The sequence below is a fragment of the Egretta garzetta genome, unplaced genomic scaffold (genome assembly GCF_000687185.1).
Source record: "Egretta garzetta isolate BGI_Z169 unplaced genomic scaffold, ASM68718v1 scaffold163, whole genome shotgun sequence".
NCBI lineage: Eukaryota > Metazoa > Chordata > Aves > Pelecaniformes > Ardeidae > Egretta > Egretta garzetta.
The window spans coordinates 6,987,029-7,000,476 of NW_009259308.1; the positions used below are offsets into that span (position 1 = coordinate 6,987,029).

General features: G+C 37.9%; 1 protein-coding gene across 4 annotated transcripts in view; it reads left to right on the top strand.

Moving 5' to 3' along the window:
- Window positions 1–5,493: 5,493 nt before the first annotated feature.
- The window catches only part of DAB1 (DAB adaptor protein 1), a 119,077-nt gene continuing 111,122 nt past the window's right edge, over window positions 5,494–13,448 (top strand). For all 4 annotated transcript variants that reach the window (XM_035891814.1, XM_009636242.2, XM_035891815.1 and 1 more), the window contains exon 1: window positions 5,494–5,560. In XM_035891814.1, coding sequence (XP_035747707.1) covers window positions 5,494–5,560 — 67 coding nt within the window. The remainder of the gene's footprint in view (window positions 5,561–13,448) is intronic.

The following is a 13,448-nucleotide window of genomic DNA, read 5'->3' on the forward strand; positions in this document are numbered from 1 at the left end:
TGGAAATATTTTATAGGTCAATTTTTTGGCAAGATGCTCTTCTAGTGGTAAATCAGCTTCAGTGGTGCTATTTATGCCATCTGAGGAACTGGGTAGCATGCCTGAGAGATGCCCTAGAGATAGACTAATGAAGCATATTGTAACCCACAATAAAGTTAATAAAATGTGTTATTGGCCTCAGTTACACGTAGATTTTTTGAAAACAAGCTTCTTGTTTTCAGGACATAAGAGAAGTATTTTATAAATACAACTAAACAAATAGCAACTATATACAATGGGAAATGAAATCTTATGGTTTGAGTACTAAGTTTTCTGATGTCAGATGAATTAAAAAGGGTTAGGCAGGAAGTATTGGTCTGGTGTCTCACTACAGACATAGTACAGACAGCATAATAAAGCACATAAATCTCCTCCCTTTATCTTTATGTAATAGAAAATTAGAGGTGGAGGGGACTTCTTGCTCATTTTAGAGCAAAGTAAAGTATGAAATCTGGAGGCAGCTGTGAGTCTTTGCAAGCCGTGTAACTTAGGGAGGTAGGAGGAGGAAGCAGTAGGGTGCTGGGTTTCAGAGGAGCATTTGCAGCTTGCAATGGGAGAATTGAGGAGCTAAACCAGGCACTTGGCTTTCCGCATGTCTGCTGAGGGAATGAATTTTTGTGTAGGTGTTTGTAGGTCAGTTTGTGCGTGTGAACAGTAAGCTTCCCTTTACCTTTACATGCTGCAGAAATACCAGTAAAGAAATTGCAGGAGAAAGCAGTGATTGGCATGCCCTGCCATGAGAGAGAGTCATTTGATTCTGTCACTAGAAACAGTTTATTACGCTGTTCTGCGGGCAGATGACAAAACTAGAGAAGAGGGACTGGGCACATGCAGCAATCCAACAGTGATTGTTTTCTTTTGCAGGCTAAGCCAGAATTTTAATGCATGAGCTGTCTTAGGTTTTGCTCCTAAATGCGTTGTTATAGAATTTGCTTTAATGAAGTATCTACGCAGACATCTCCTGTTTGCTTCTCTTTTCCTCCTAATTTTCTCCTCTGGGTCAGTATCTTAAGCTCCCTCTTCTGCCTCGTCTTCCTCACTTTCTGGTTTTTACTTACAGGCCTTATTAACTGAAATGTATCAGTAGGTTTTAGACCAGTCCCCTGGGTTTCAGTTTGGAATTAGTGTAGTGCCTTCTGTAAAAGATTAATACTGTGATACCAAGTAGCTTCCCGCAGGATGTTCACAAGACCTGACAATTAGGGAAATGAGCTGATAAGTACAAAATAGTGTGAGCAGCTCCAAAGGATTTCATGGCCTCCTCTCTCTCTGGAGGTCACTGGTGGCAAAGAAGGGTTTTTCCACCATTTGTTCATGTGCGGTCCCACTGAAGCTCTCTGTGTTGGGCTTTGTGGTCAGATGAGAAATTGATGAGTAATATTTTTCTCCCTGGATAGCAGTCCTAAGTGCTCGAACTGTTTTCAGTTTTCCAGGTTCACAGCACTTTTAAAATAATTTTGTCATTTAATATTTTGCCCTTTTAATACGTTTGGACTTTGTTTAACACTAGCAAAATCACAGGCATCGGTGTTCCCTTATGGATATTAGATTATTACAGATATTGGGTGCTTTGGAGGAAAGGAAATGAATTGCAAGCTTTCAGAGGTAGAAAAACAAGAGCTAAGGATTGTAGCATGGCTTTTGTTTTGTCAAACCAGGGTTTGGGAGGTACCATCCTCTTTTAATATCCCACTTTGGGGCTGTGGAGAACATAAATACCTAGGGAATGCCAGGGCTTAGTTACAAATCCTTCCTAAGACTGCTTTTCCTTTACATAAGCAGATGGAAACTGGTTTCAGGGGAGGGAACCTCTTAAGTTTTGAAGCTGTGAAGATAATTAATAAATTCATGTATTTTAAAGCCAGAGGGGGGAAGTATTATGATAGTCTTGTCTGACCTCCCTCATAACTTGGGCCAGGGGAAGTCGCCTAATAACCCCTTCATGAGCTCACTCAAGCATGGTTGAAAAGACAAATGATTTGACAGAAATTGTTGTTTTACAAATGTGTGGGGGAGGCGGATGGAGCCTGTGACTGATTTCCCTGCACATAAAAGGTCCAACCTGTGTTAATCCCAACTGCAAAGTGAATTTACAAAAACATTTCTTCACTGCGGCTTTAGGTTTTATGCTGCTGTAGGAGTAATACAGAATGCGGGCTTAAGGCTTCTCTTGGAATTAAAAGCCAGTTAACTCCCGAATGCGCCGATTGTGTTCCTGCTGTAGCCACTTAATAAGGGAACATAAAATGTCAGTATTTTGTTAAAACTAAGAGCTCTGAATCCTCTTTAGGAAAAGCTGAGGCATGCACATAACACTGTAAGAGGTGGAACAGTAACAAGGCACACAAGAAGATCGTTAGAGTGGATACGTGTAAGATGGTGGAATATTTTTTTGTTGTTTAAATGCAGCTAACAAAATTTTGTCTTTAGAGCAGGGAGAGAAATGTGGCAGAACCGATCAAAGAAAAGAGCATCTCATTGATAAAACACATGCTGCAGCACTTCCCACAGTTGGAAGACTGTAGTATTTAACAACGGTGACCTAGATTGGAGGAGACAATAAAAGCTGTTGCGGTGAAGAGCAGATTGACTGCCATTCTCATCTGGGTAATAACCGGCTAAAATATGGACAGTATATGAAAGTTTACTAATATAGCTTACATAAAGACCTATACTTTTGGAGGAATTGTCTCTGTAGCAAATTCAGTTTGAACTATCGCTTGCATCTGACAGATGTTTATGTGTTCCTTTACAAAGATACATATTACTTTATTCAAGGATCTATGAGCCTGCGAGAGTATGACCTGATTAGGTTTTAAAGTAAATCAATATGTGAACCTGTCCAAAAAATAGACATGCATTTATTTTAAAAAATATTACTCGGTGGGATAGCCTCGAGGGGATATAGCTTTTCTGGAGAGTTTGAAATGAGATAGCAGTCATATGTTGTTATTTTAAAATATTCAGTGCCATTCAGATGCTACTTTTTCAGCTATTCTGTTGAAAGTAGCTGACAACAGGAGATGATGTTCATGATGCCTTGGTACCCATACCAGTCTTCTAAGACATTACAACTTGCTTAACTCTTGGCCCTGGGGGTATTTTGTATGTCTTTTAAATTTTTTATATTTTTTATTTTTTTTAATAATAGACCTATTATAAGTATTTTTTCTTAAGTGGTTCATGTTAGTGCTTCTTGTTAAGTTACACAGTTAACCTTTAGGTAAATATAAATCCAAATTCTAGAAAAATAAACTGTCAATCCAGCTGTGACTTGAGAGATGCTTTAAGTAAGTGCCACTGAGCTGTAAAGACTGATGCATCCCTACTGTGCTGTAAAACTAAGTATTATTAAATTGGGTTGTGTGCAGGGGAAGGGAAGGAGATGGGGGTTGCGAGGGACATCTGTTCTCTGCAGCGCTTTTCTCCCTGTTTGCTGGGGGGATTTCAAGCGTAAGTTAAGAGCGGCTCCATCGATGGCAGGGTGAGGTGATTCCCTCGCAGCACTGATCTGTGCCGGGGCCCAGTGGTCCCTGCACATGGTGTCCCACCACGACCGTGTTTGGGGGAGAGACGTCTCCCTGTCCATGGACCTGTCTGAAGAGCACTTCAGGTCCTGGAAGATTGTCAGTTTGGGGGCTGTTCTCTTACTCCTTTTCTGTCTGCGATCAACCCTTCATTTGCTTTGTCTTTTTCTACTGTTTTCTTAACTAAGAATGCTAATCAAAATGCTTTTAGTTTATTCAGGTGTTCCAAGGAGGTGTATTTAGCAAGCACTGCAACTTTCATTTGTAAGTTGCTTTATTTTCCTTCTTTCTGCTATGTGGCACTTATTCAGACTCCATAGAGAAGGAACAGGGAATTTTGTATTTCAAAATCAGTTCAGCAGATTTTGAAAAGCTATCTTTGAATATTCTATAATACACATACAGATTTGAAGAGCTTATTAAAGAAAGCCCCTGACACACTTCAGGAATATTAAATCACTTCAGACAGTGCATGGCAGTGTAATGTTACTGAAGCATTTTAAAATGTTGAAAGAGCCTGGATTTGAAAGTATGAGTGGCTTCACAGCCCTTACTGTGAAAAGTGATTTAAACTGTCAAAATTATTTCAATGTTTGCAGTGTATTACTTTCTTAAATGACAGAGAAGGGACATCAGTAAATAACTATGACTGTAGTTTCTCTGGCCAGCTAACCAGCTGATATGCTGGGTTAATTTCTTTATTAAATGCTTATTTAATAACTGGGCAGCTGTTCAAGCAGGCCAGATGGACTTCACTGTAATTGTGCTAATAATGAGAACTTTTTCACAAAAAGAAAAGGCAATAAGAAGATGCATTTAGTGAGGGAACATCATGACAAATGGCTTCGGGACAGTATGGTCCTCTGCCCTTGACAGACTGGCTGAAGTAGGCAGCTCATCCTTCAAAGCAAGAAGGACCAGCAGTAAGAATTGGAGTAATGGTTTATTCTTTGCTTGGTTATTTATTCTTTGTGTATTCTTTGCCCCCACAGCCCATACGTCCCCCGTCCTACTTGCAGCCTCACAGCCTGCCTCCCTCATACTGCTCCAGCACATTTCTGCAGTTACCGCCAGGGGTTCACAGCCGGTGCATTTGTTTATCACCCCAACAAATACACGTTATGTAAAGATGTAGCTTGGTCCCTTAATGTTATCTTTTTGCCTCCTATCCCCTTTTAATTTTGTAGGTTTAATTAACTGTATTTTCAGAGTTCTTTGCAAGAAAAATTACTAGATGGGTGTTAATAATTACAGCTTTGTTTACATGGAGGCAGATTCTTTCATGCTGCAAACATTATCATAAGCAAGAGGAGTGGCAAAGTATGATCTCAGTATGAGTAATGAATGCATCTTTCATTTGTCTTTGTTCAAATAGGAGAATGAAAGCACTGAAAGAGCATTTGAGGAGTACAAATCTGAACTTCCTATCTGGCGATATGTTTTTACCTTGGAATTGTTGCCTTTAAGAATTGCGTCGTTGCAGATTTTTTTGCTTTTGGTGACATTTCTAGCTACTTCCCAGATCACGGTCTTTGTCCTCCAGCTGCTGGTCCAGAAGTACAGGTGTTCTGTACACCTTGTGTGGTGTCTCTAGCGTGTGAAGACAGCTCAGATATGCCAAAACATCTCAAACAGGACTAGATGATCATATTTAAGCGTCTAACACTGTGGGCAATTGACTCTGTAGACGGAGAGCTTCACAGGTTTCTTCCTCAGTAAGGTTACAGTGGCTTTTCTTTTTTTAATGTTTTAAACTCAGAAAATTACCATTGTTTTTGTTTCCTTGTTTAACAGCACTCAAAAGGAGTCAATGAGATGAACTGTTTGGGTTATAGTATCTGAAAGGCTGAATTATTCTCTTGAAGAGACATTCTAAATGAGCCTTACTGAGATCCTGGATCTGTGTGAAGAGGACTAAGGATATAGGATGTCAACTGAGACAGAACTTCAAGTGGCTGTTAAAACCAGCACAAAGAAAGACTCCAAAAAGAAAGGTAATGACTCATTTTCTTTATTTGTATGTATTTTGTACTTTAATCAGCTCCTACATCAACCACCTTTTATGCATCTGTGATTCTTCTGTTATCTGTGCACTCAGTGAAAGTAAAATTTGTTAAGCCCAGTGGAAGTCTGGTATGGCAACACAGGATTTGGTTCTCTTGTTACTAAAAATCTATCAATACACATTTAAAATGTAAGAAAGAACTTACGTATCACAGTTCATGAATTTTTACTCTGTATGTATATTGTGATTGTTTCACAAATGGAAATGCAATTATAAAAATTACTCTTAGCAAAAGGTAACTTTTTTTCTCTGTTGATAATAAATTTTCTTCTAAAGGCTTTTTTCTACTTTGTTTTGAACTAACCAGACCTTTAATGTACTTTCTGTTACTGGAGGTTGAATCTTACTGACACTTTGTGAAGTTATAGAGAACTTGGTTGCGATCTATAGAGAGATTAATTGTAATTTAATAAAGGAAATATAAACGAGAAGGAAAACTCAAAAGTAAGGAGAAGCTCTGAATAAATGCATGGGTGGGTAAGTTCATATTTGTATTTACAGTTTTGCATCAGATTGTAGGGCAGTTCTTTGGACTGACAAGCATGAGAAAGGGGACTATATGAATTGGTGTTTATTAAAGGAGTACTGAAAGATTTTTAGTAGGGATTCTTATGCTTACATTTTTATTAGTATTTTTATTGCTTATGTTTTCAAGTACTGATGAACTTGGAGGCCAAAACCGTGGATTCTAGTGGTAATTCATGTTGTTCTGTGTAGCTGTCTTTGATTTTTTTTTTTTTTTTAAACTTATACAGATAATGAGAGACTGAAAATAAATTTAATATGTATTGCTCAAATAAAGTTAAAGAAAAAGAAAAAAATCATACTTAATACTTGAGGCAGTAAGATTTGAACTTCCATGTGAGCTTTTCAGTTTGTCATTCTGGAGTTTTTTTTGTGGGTATATAATGTAGCCATTTACTTCTGAGGATTTTTTTTTTTTTACATTTTTTTAAGACAAAAAAATATTCTTCTCTTTGCTCATATATGTGTGCTTTTCAAATTTTACTCATCTTAAATATCTGATAAATAACTTGTTCAACTTCTGGGCAGCTATACCTTTAATGCCATGATTCCACCAAACCGGTAATTAAGGCCTTGTGTTTGCTATAGCTTTTGTATCAGAAATCTTTGTATTAGCTTTTTTAAAAAGAGACATGGCAATTAAGAAAAATTTAAGCATTTGTTTGGGAAGATGGTTCAGAATCCTTATGACTACTCTAGGCCTAAGCTCACAAGGAAAAAAAATAATTTAAGATAAAGCTGTAGTTTGGAAAGGCATAAATAGGGGAACTTTGATGTAAATGAGAATGTGCTCTGAGAGAGATGTTCATCAAGGGAAGTAAAGAAAGTAAGGGTGGTTTGGTTGTATGATCATTCAGTATTTTGGGGCAGGCAGGAAATTAAAAAAATGTTAGTTCTTTGCAATATAGATAACATCTTTTTGATGTGTGTCTCCTATGTTATTTCTTCTGCTGGAGGGTGAAACTTTTGAAAACGGCAAACAACTGTTTTAGGAACTTGATGTTTTATGTTAATAAAATATTCAGCATCCAACTTCTAAAAACATTTTCATAAGTCATAATAACGGAATGCTTATCTGCACAAAATCTGATTCTATCCCCTAAATGGAAATTCTGAGAACTACCTTTACCGCTGAGAAGTATAAAATATGTTCTGTGGCAGCTATCAGAGCTCCCTGCAGCATGTACAACTATCTGAAGAACTGGAGGGGACAGTGTACAGCAGTAGCTTATCTCCAGAATTAATCTTGTTCTGTATTGTATGTGCAAGTCTGAGTGCATCCAATCACGTCCAGCCATCCGAAGGCCTTGTGGTACAGTGAATGCTTTATACAGACAAGGTATACGACTCAGATAGCGTTTACTATTCAAACCCCACGTAATGAAAGTCAAAAGAAACTTGGTGTGCTCATTTTCTTGTCATTGAATTGTATGTATTTGTGTGTATTTCAACAAATGAGCCCTCCCCTGTATACTGTGAATGATGGACATGTGAAAAACAGGGAAATTTTTTTTCTTCTTTTTTTCAGAAGTTCATTAACTTCAAGCAGTGACAGGTAGCAAGGACTAACATGAAGTTTCTAATGTTACTAATCAATGAGTTTGATTATGCAAAGGAACTGAGTATTCCCAAGAAATTTGCTTTATAAACAGAAATTTCAGCTCTTGTGTATTTCCAGTGAATCAGGTTTTGTTGTACTTCTGCAAGAGCCATGCAATCTGTTTCCATCCAGAGCAGGGAGGGGCCTCTCTTGCTGTGTTACCTGCTGTTCTGGTAGTTCTCCTACCAGCTGCAGTTCACAGCACTGTGCTGAGAAAGAACAGTAAGTTTGATAATAACTTCTTAACAGAGTGACTGTCCCAAAAGTGTATCCCACGCTGAAGATCTGGGGTGACAAAAAGGGGGTAAGGATTAGTGTGGAGGTAAAGCATGGGACAGGGTTCTTTCCTGATCTCAGCATAAGTCTTCCATCTTAGAGTCGGCTAAATCTTTAGACCTCTCTGTATCTGTATAAGGATATAGAAGGTAGTGTTTCTTACTTGAAGTGTTCAAATGATACAAAGCTTAATTCCTAAGGTTTGTAAGGTATATGAATATAAAACATAATCAAATGTTAGGTAAACACAAACTGCTATTCTTATTGAAATACAGTGGCTGAAATGAAAGTGGTGGTTGTTCAGATGTGACTTGTACATTTGTGGCATAGTGCCTATCTTGAGTTAAAGGCACTGTAACATCATTAGTTAAGCAAACATTTTAATAACCTGGATGCGTTAGAGGAAAGGTCCAGGAGGAGTCTTATGATAATAAGTGAGGGTGAATGCGAAGTCCTGGTACAGGGGTGGACTAACTCCCTGCAGCAGGGCGGGATGTGTGAAGTGTTTATGGTTTCTTATGATTGCTTTTAGGCTCTGTTGCATAGAGTAGCCATTTTTTTGGTGATAAGCAAATAGTTTGACTTCTGCTGCAGATGGGGCGCATGGCGTGTATGCTTCTGCAAAGTTACAGATTTTACCAAATATTTCTTTTATGTGTTGGGAACACTCATCTCTTTTTGTATTCATATGCAAAGCAATTCTCTTACAAGAGATTATTAAAACATTTCTCATTAGGCACAGTGTTTTTACAGCCATAAGCTTTCTAGTCATAGTCAACTCTTCGGTTTCCCTCCATTATTATCAGTGCTGATTTGTAAGACAGTATTCTGTTCCAACACTGAAGGATTATTACTACAGTTAGGACAAGAACTTAACATACAAAATCCTCTCAGCAGCTGGTATTTAAGTAGAATTGTAGCTGCGAGCCTCTAATGTATGGTAGGTAAGTTCAATATTAACATGATAATATCAAATTATAATTATCTATGTTAACTTTACCACCCTGGATAATCTTAAAAATGGGCTATTAAAAATCAAGTACTAATTTTGCCTTTCAGTCAATATTGATCTGATGCATCTAGAATTCGATGGGCTCTAGAAATGCTACCTGGTCATACTTCCCAGCACAGGGTAGGCGTTTTAACTGTCTTGAAGATGTAGTTATGGAAATGGCAGTGAGCCAAGCACCTCTCCCTTCCTCTCCAGACTGTCACTTTTTGCTCCATGTACTGTGAAGGTACTTAGCAGTTGAGGACCTGTGTTTCACCCTGACCTCCACAGCCCTCCTTTTTACACCTTACTCCATTTTATGAGCTTACAGCGCACTAGATGCTATTAGAGGAGATTAGATTTCTGCCATCCCATACCTCCAGCCCTAATCTTCATGCCACTCTTGGCTGATACCTACTAGTAACTGTGTTGTAATTACCTTTCCTGAGAATTTGCTCAAATTTTAAGAGACATCCTGAAGAGGTTTCATGTTGCTCTCTAAAAGGAAATAATGCCAAATTCTCAGGAGACTTAAAAATTTCTGTTCTAGGACTTTTTTGGTGATATATTTGTGTGTGTGGCTTTGTCAGAAATCATGCGTTCTTTAAGAAGCATTCAGAGAATTCATGATTCAAATAATGCACTTGGAGGCTGGGTCTGGGTATAGTTGTTTTTTTTTTTTTTTAATGTTTACGTCATCTGATTCATTGAGAGGTGAATAAACATTATGTGGTTTTACCGTCCAGGATAGGAAATTAGAGTTTTTTATTAGCCCAAGTTGTTAGAAACATAAACTATGTTTGTCTTGTAGTACATGGGGGAAAAGCCATTTTGTAAGTGTGTATGGATTATTGAATCAAATTGAAAACATTTACTTGAGCCTACTGAAGTGAAAATTGATTTAGAAACCTCTTTGGGGAAAATGTGTTGCATTGGTGGTGAATCTACACTGATAACTGCCTTGGAAAATCCTTTCTTCCAAAATTAACTTAAACAGGAAAACTGAAATGGGAGGTCAGTAAAGAAGTGAGCCAGGCTACCAAATTTGAATGCAGATCTGCATCTGCTCAGGGGAGGCCAGGAGACTTTTCTAGGGATTTGGTTTCTCCCTCCTGCACTTAAATTCTGTAATTATTCAATTTAATCTTACGATTTTCTTGTAAAATCATTTCTTGTTATATCCCCTATATGGAGTCTGTAGTAAGACTTTTGAGTCAATTTCAAAATTACAGGGACTTTTAAAAATGGAAGCAAGATACAAAGAGGAGCTGAAGCATGTTGACAATCAGCATAATGATCTTTGATGCTAAGGATCCCCATGGGTGAAATTCCCTTATTTAATAGGTTTCCACTGCAATGTGTGGGAAGCACGTGGCATCTGGAAACAGATTTCACAGTAGGCAGGCAGCCAAGCCGGGGATTGCCATTACTAGCCGGTAGGAATGTGAAATTTAGAGGGGGGGTGATGTGCTGTGTCTCTACCAGAGCTAGATGCCTTCTCACAGCCATGAGTTGGGAACTTCATTTTGCCTGAATGAATATACAAGTTCTGAAGCTGTGTTTGAGGAGGGAGAGCGAGAGCGGACTCCGCTCAGGGAGCAGTTTAATGCCGGGTAAGGAATTACCTGCTTGCACCAGCAGAGCAGAGGGTGTTGGCTGGCAGTGCTTTCTTGGTGGTAGAAAGATGTGAGTTTGATCCTTTTGGGGTCAGGATGGCAAAAAGCTTAAGTGTCCCATTTTAACTGTCTGACAACTAATTAAAACAAGTGCAGTGGCTCTGGGACCATTCTCGTCTGTTGGATTGGGCCCCTGGCAGAGTCACATCTATTTCCTGGGTCTTTTAAACTCTAATGAGAGAGTGGAGTCTGTCTAACTATCTAAAGGAAAACCCTTGCATCCCCAGAAGCAAAACTCTAGTCATACTAAGATCAAACAGGAGGTACCTAGTTAGTTTAAATGCCTTTGGGGATAAGCAGCCTTTAAACAAGGTTATGTTGTCATTTTTGGTTTTCGTCATAGGTCCCTAGTGCTACCCAAGTCCTGTTTTGGATTTCTTAGACCTCATTTGAATCTACTCTTTGGACTAATCGTTGCTAAATTTGAGAGTGGGGTGGAGGTTTCTGCTTGATGTGAAAGTTGCAATTTTACTGATACATAGAAATCTTGATGCAGATTGTATAGGTTCATTTCCAGATTTGAATTTCAGCTTAAATTAATAAGTGAACAATGATGGTTTATTTTTTTTAATTATTATTGTTTAACTTTTTTTAACTTCACAACCAAAACCAATTGAAGCATCATCACTGTAACAAGGCATTTCAAGCTGTCAGGTTGGTATAGATTCATTTATTTTTCTGATAACATAGCTAAGATTCATGGGATCCAGCAAAACTCAAATTTGATCTAAAGAGTAATGAAAGAGGGGCACAATCAGGAGCTTATTTCATTGACGGGGAGTGGATTTGCTTTGTTTCCTTGCAGTAGTTATGAGTTTTTCAATAATTTATAGATCAAGTAACAGCAACATTAATTGATACGCTAATTGAGTCCACATGCCTGCACATCCCATTTAACAAATCTCTTTTGTGAAGTGGTTACTGACAATATTAATTGCACATCTTTTGAGTCTTGATATAAGTTATGAATTCATTCTCAAGTTGAAAGAGGGTGGGAAAATCATTAATTTTGACATTGTGTAGCTATAATTAACAAGAGTTATCCAATAACCTATCATAAATTAGAGAGCTCATGAATTCTGTTTTAAATACCGTGTTCAACCAGAGGGGGCCCATGGTTGTGTTAACTGAAGCATTCTTCGGGGGTGATGGATGTTGTCTCTTGTTGCGGTTAAAATGTTTACTGTTGTTATTAATTGAGAGACAGGTCTGCCTAGGTTAAGGTTGGAGCTCTTGTTACCTTGCCGCTCGTCAGTAGAAGAATCAATAATCTGTTGAGTGTTAAGAATAACATTTCCTGAGAGCTTATGTTATGTTATCATTTCTCAATGTTTTAACAGTCGTCAAAGCATTTCAGTTAAAACTAGTAATTAGGAGCTTAATGCAATGCATGTTCCACAGAGGATTTGACTCATGTAAAAGCCATTAAATACAGGCGGGTGTTACTGTGCTCATGTCTTGGCCGTACATGAGGAAATCTGTTGGTTGCTGACAGTGACGATCACCTATGCATCCAGTTCAGCCTGTGCTGTACATAGTTTCTGGCTTCATCCACTCACACTATTAAACTGTGTCTGAGATTTGATTGAAATATGGAGAAAGCGAGGGGCTGAGGCTGGTAAGGAGGTAGAACTTCCAAACAGGCAAATAAATTAATTTTCAGGGAAACTTTTTCTCCACTTGGAGTCAGTGAAAAGACTCCCAGCAAAATCTGTATTAGGACCTTTGTAAATGAAAAGGGTTTTGTTTAGAGAGTTCAAGGAAGAACATTCTGTCATGTAGTGAATGGAACTGAGCAGGAGTGACCTAATTCATCCAGATTAGTAGCTAAAATGCCTCTAGAGGTTTGGATTAGTAGAAGTTTCCTAATATGGCTCACATAGAACTATTCTACAGGGACAAGTATGTTGATGATGATAATGTTTTTATATCATTCTTCATCCAAAGATATTTGCTTGCCTAATAAATATTAACAAATGTAATTTCTGTCAGCATATTGCATTATGTGCATGTGAACATTTCTACTTTTCTGAAACATTTTGTCTTTTCCATTGACATTATGGGAAATTCTGCAAGTAGTAATAAAACACGTCAAAGTGTTACTCACTGTAAAGTACAGGTTAGAGGTATCAGCTGTATTGGTAAATGCTCCCATTTTGCTGAAGGGAAGTCAAAGATAAGTAAATCTGGCAAATGAGCTTGATCCCAGGAATCTTGGAAGCATTAAACCTCTCACCAACTTTCCCAGAAATAAACAGATAACACTTAGCATTAATGTCCACATTATTGCAATGTATGCTTTTTCATATTACTATGGAAAATTCCTCAAGACATACATAATCTTATGTAATTTATGGAAAGTACTGAGCTTTTATGACCAGTGTACGTTTGGTGGAAATGTAGATTAATTTCAAAGGTGGTTAGATCTTTGCATCAAAAGCCAGTTCTGATCTCTCAATTACTTTCCTAAGATTACACCACAAATGTGGGCAGAGCTTGATATGTAATCTGAGGATCCTGTTTCTTATTTTGTGCTCTAATCAATATGTTTTGCTTTCTCAGTAATGATATCACAATAATTTTGTTAGTCAACTTTGAAGAAAAATAATCTGGAGCAATGTACAAATTAAAGGAAACATGCAGGTTTTGGTTTGTGTATTTAGGCAACCAGAAACAGAAGCGTTTAGCTAAGTATCTTAGTAAATTAGTCACAGCAACTTTAGCTGAAAATAAACATCTTGAACACTGA